Source organism: Dufourea novaeangliae, unplaced genomic scaffold (assembly GCF_001272555.1).
Source record: "Dufourea novaeangliae isolate 0120121106 unplaced genomic scaffold, ASM127255v1 scaffold3, whole genome shotgun sequence".
Taxonomy (NCBI): Eukaryota; Metazoa; Arthropoda; class Insecta; order Hymenoptera; family Halictidae; genus Dufourea; species Dufourea novaeangliae.
Genome location: NW_015373880.1, coordinates 318,343 through 323,467, shown reverse-complemented (window position 1 = coordinate 323,467; position 5,125 = coordinate 318,343). Strand labels below are relative to the sequence as shown.

Genomic DNA, 5,125 nt, shown 5'->3' with positions numbered 1-5,125 from the left:
TGAGAACACTTACGTAAGCATAACCAGTTCAAAAACAGGAACAGTTAGAAAGTTTGATAGAAGCCGTTTGTCAATTTACGTTATCAATTTCACTTATTCATTAATATTTATTTCACTTTTATTAACAAAATTAGAAAGAAACATTTTGTCTGGTGATATGTAATGATGAAAACGTTCATAACTTTCATCGGATTACAAATAACTCGACAATAGGATTACAATGATGTGTTGTGTTGGATTTAGAGGTTTATTCCAATCTAATTACCTTACAATAATCTAATTATAATAGTAAGCGTGCTGAATTTATTATGCAGTCCCGCAAGACACAAACTCGAAGACGCAGCTTGATAAAACGAGGTTCTCCTTGAGACAATGATATTGTAACGGTAACACTGCAACGACGTGTGCAAAACTGCGTTCTCCAGGATTAAAGCCAGCACGTACGTCCACCGTGGTTCGTGAAATTTTATTTACAATATTTTTACAATCCTTCTCGGCATGGTACAAACGATTTCTCCACATACCTGTCTCAACACACATTTTTTTATCTCCTAGAATTATACATGTATAATTATGAATGAGAAATCTTGCAAACTATACAGATTAATAAATTATTAAACCATTTCTAGTTAATAAAAATATATTCAAGGCTGTTTTATGCAGTCAACAAGATCTTCAAATAAACGGAACAATATCAACAGAATCAAATTTACTTATGCCAAGTACTTCTCATTTCCCCTCCATGAATACCCCCGGGACAGAGCAATTTCTGATCAAATATTCCCCCAACATTTGGTTCCAATGGCCAGAATAAAGAAGCTCCACATGGAAGCAAAATTACGCCTCGGTAGACAGCCACGATAACACTTTCTTACTATCGAAACAAGAACTAAGAACCTTCAGCTCGACCGTCCGCTATACAAAGAAACAATAGGTAGATAAATCAATAGACCACGACATGATAAGAATATTACAGAACGCATGTACGCGAAACATCAGCCGTACATCATCAAATCATTCTGATTCTCCGGACGATCTGCCCTTGGCACGTCTCCCAGATAATAATCGTAACGTGATCCAGGGATCATGGTGCCCTCTACCCGTGACCAATAACCCACGGAACGATCCACGCGGGGGAACGTTACGCCGTCGAAGCATCGCGTCTTCAGAGACATTGTAAAAATACCAAAAACGAACGAGGACCTCCCTGACGGGCACCGTAGGGACTAGAAAGGCTTAGTAATAACCAAAACTGATATCGTGTAATGGTGGCGCGACGCCTTGGGGCAGAGCGTAGTCTCTAGCTAGCTGATCAAGAAGACCACCGCTTTGGCTGCGAGGCTGAGGCTGGGACCGGTGTTCTTGGGCTGGCGCGGGACCAAACTGAGCTGGTCCTTGGTTGTACAGCTGGGAGGGAGGCGCTTGTTCCTCGTTTTGCTGAAGGATTGGTGTCTGTCTTGAGAGTTGGGGTTGGGGTTGAGCGGCTGGCGTGAAGATTTGGGGCTTGGGGAAAGCCTGTTGTCTGGCCGATGGCGCAGAGTAGACTGCCTGAGTGTGACTCTGGGGTTGGTAGGCAGACTGGTCGTATTGAAGCTGTTGTTGCTGCTGAAGGGATGCTGGACGGGGCGCAGGCGCAGCAGCTCGGAGGGGCGCAACTGGCCTGGCTGCTTGCTGATTCGCTGCCTGATAGGCTTGGGCCTCCAGAGCTTCCCTACTGGTAGTCTCGTCCTCCAGTGTCGGTGGTGCCACGGTGATACCCTCTCCGGCTGGTTGGAAGCCCAATTGGTTCGCTCCGTACTCAACCACGCGTACTTTGCCAGTGTCGTCCACGAAGCCGTATTTACCCTTCACGTCACCGGTTGGCAGTTTCGTCTCGATCTTGAAGGAACCGTCTGCGCCTTCGAAACCGTACGTGTACGAGCCGTCCTCGTTGTGCCTGTTTATCTGTTTCAAGATCGCTACTGGAGTCGGTTTAGGGGTCGTAGGCGCGGCTGCTTGTCGATTCGGCACCGCGTCCGTCGCGTAACTTCGGGGGGTCGGATGAGCCGGTCTCGCGGTTTCGTAGGCGGAGTAGTCATCGACATAGTTACCACCTGATTGTTGGTATTGCTGAGCCGATACTGCTAGTATGGCAGCCACCAGTAATATTACCTGCAACAAGTGATAAAAGAAGTGTTAAAGTTGGGCATTAATTAATGAACATGTGACGATCTAAAACGATAACAAACGATATATTATTGTTTAAACATTCATAGAATATTTGGGAATGAGTATACAGTGGGTGATCAAATTGTTAGAGCCACAGTAGGAAAAATGTGTTCCTTTATGTTTGTGTTGAAATAAAATCACAATATCAGGGTTTTTACGTTCTATACATTGCAATTAACAATTTCTGTAAAAACCAGTAGCTTATGTAATCATACAAAATATATTTAAAATCGTGAAATCGTTCATATATCCAGATGACTAATAATTTGATCATCCATACTCCAAGAACGAAAAATTGTCAATTTCCCAACCAGCGTCATCGTTCTCCGTGGTCTCCAGTGAACAATGGTACAAGTTAAATCGTCGGATTAGAAATCATGAGTGCAATCACCCCAGTCACCTCTGTTTCCGTTGGTTTTTCTCTTAAGACCCTCGATTAAAAGTCACGGGGAAAAAAGTTCCAACAATGCAATTAAATTCGCGTGTAGAATTATCGTAACGAATTTCGAAACTTTTACCGGTATCTCCCATGCGATCCGTATTTATCGGCGATTTATGGCTTCGAGGTCGAACCACGGCTCGCGGACCGTCGCTAAAAACGTTGTAAATTTCATCGTCACGCGGCCGCTATCGCATAAAATCCTTATCTTGGGCCTTCATGAACCGTAATTGCCCGCGGAAAGGTGTCGGAGTGCGGTGGTGCATGACCCTACCGCGTTACCAGAGCCTTAACCGCCAGACGTGACTTTATTACACCGCGTCGGGAAGGGAGATAACCGCACTCGAAGGATACCGGATTCTTGATCGTGACTCGCAATTACCGGGTAAAATGTCTTTGGACGACGTTGCCACCTACACAGGTTGCGGCACCTAATCAGACGATTTCAAATTACTTGTCGCACGAAAAAATGTTTCAAACGAAAGTTGCATGGTATCAATGACGACATATGTTGGAATAATTATGTTTCTTCTACAATGTTTTAGCATAAAGTTTTAAGGGTCACCTGGATGCTTTCAAATGGAACACCCTATATTTTTTTACGAAGATTAAATAGACATAGAAAACTGAGTAAATGTGTCTTTAAATTACAATATGTCTATAAGTATTTACAATAAAATTCTTATTATAATAGGTGTTTGAATTGTTGACCGTTATTGCTGATACAGACATCTAATAGTTTGACAAATGACAGATACATGCCCGTTTTCTAATGTACTTCTAAAAATGTCTGTATGTATACTAGTGGTAAGGTTCTTACATGTTTTTTCTCAGAGTCGTCGATGGTTCAATGAAGTTCAATAAAACACCTTTTACAATAAAAGTTTCATTGCAAATATCTCGACAAATACCCACTTTACACATATTTACTCAGTTTCTGATGCTCATTCAATTTCCATGAACAAATATAGGTTATCCTATTAAAAAAAATCAAGTTGCCTTTCAAAACTCTATCTGTACACACTGTCGGAAAACATAATTACTCTAACGTATGTACCTCTTGATACCATGCAACTTTTGTCCCTAACATTTTTTCGTACATTGAAATTGTCAAGTTAGATGCTTCACCCTGTACGTCACCGTAAGCGACCAGACCTCGAGCCCCTCTAAAATCCATCTCCACCGTATAAATTATTACCGAAAGTTCGACTGGTTTTATCGGTTCCATCCACGCGACGCATTTCCTGCTGTTCCGCCCGAACGGCCACGAGCGAGAAAACGATTTCTACCGCTACGCATTCTGACCGACATAATTCTCGAATGTGTTCCTGGCTCGGCGTAACTCATTATATAATTTTCTTTCTTCGAGTAGGCGGCGGTGAAAACAAGTCGGCTGGCCGCGCTGCGGCCGACTGCTTTCATAATTCTTTTTCTTTTTTTTTTTTTCGGCAACAGTCGAACGAAACGGTAGGAAAATAGGCTGCTTCGCGAATCGCGGAGGGTTAAGTAACAGCCTCTTCACACGTCGCTCGTGATTACTTGCACAACCGTAATCGTAATTCTGTTAGGATCTTTTCACGGGCCGATAACGATCTCTCTCGCAAACCTCAAGAACGCGCCTGTAGATTTCTCGATGCATCGATGATCATGACCCGTGCTACGAGAGATACACCAGCGCTCATAATTATTAGGACACCTTGTCTCTATGAAGAAAATGTGGTGAATCGTACAAATTCTATATTTTAGATCACTTTCATGAATCTGTAGTTGCATAAACGTTGTCCCCATCAAGCTTTAATATCCCCTAAACAATATTTATATGAGATTTTTAGCAATTGCGTAATGACTTGAACATTTACACATTCGACAAATGTCCTAATACTTATACGAGTGTAGGTTGACCAGAAGTGACGTTGCAACCTTAAACTCGTGTCACGAACCGAATCTAGAATTACAGATCGAGGTTCCGCCGAATTACTGCTGACCGAATCCGTTCCGTGATCGCTCACGGCTGGCGGACTAGTTCGAGGAGGTTCACGAGATCCCAATCGCGGTGCACCAGACAATGCACAAATCACAAGCACAAGTTCCGTCATCGACGAGAGAAACGATCACATCACACGCGAGAACCACGTTCCAGAGATCATGTCGATCGATCATCGGTTGTGTAGGGGATTGGTCGAAAAATTTAAGGGCGACAGAACGACCGATGATTGCGCACTGAGAAATACGTACCGTCGAGACGGTGTGCATTGTGTTCCAGGTGGTGGTTGTGTTAGTGTGTGTGAATGTAAGTAGGCAGCGAGGCTAGAGTACCAGCGGTTGCTCGAACTGAGGCCCTCATATACCTTACTGGGCTCCCCCGTTCCTTGCCCCCCTCTTGCCCTCGACACTCCTGTTAGCTCTCGAGGACTTTCACTATCTATTCGACCACTGTATATACGGCCGCCTTGTCTCGTTACAGCACCTTATATCCCC

At 43.6% G+C, this 5,125-nt stretch overlaps 1 protein-coding gene across 1 annotated transcript; it reads right to left on the bottom strand.

The window, feature by feature from the left end:
- Positions 1 to 1,236: 1,236 nt before the first annotated feature.
- On the bottom strand, positions 1,237 to 4,900 carry LOC107193974. The gene is made up of 2 exons (XM_015583557.1): positions 4,883 to 4,900; positions 1,237 to 2,151 (listed from the first exon to the last, which is right to left on the bottom strand). Exons 1-2 carry the CDS (start codon positions 4,898 to 4,900, stop codon positions 1,237 to 1,239), a joined length of 933 nt encoding a protein of 310 aa, XP_015439043.1.
- Between the last annotated feature and the right edge of the window lie 225 nt (positions 4,901 to 5,125).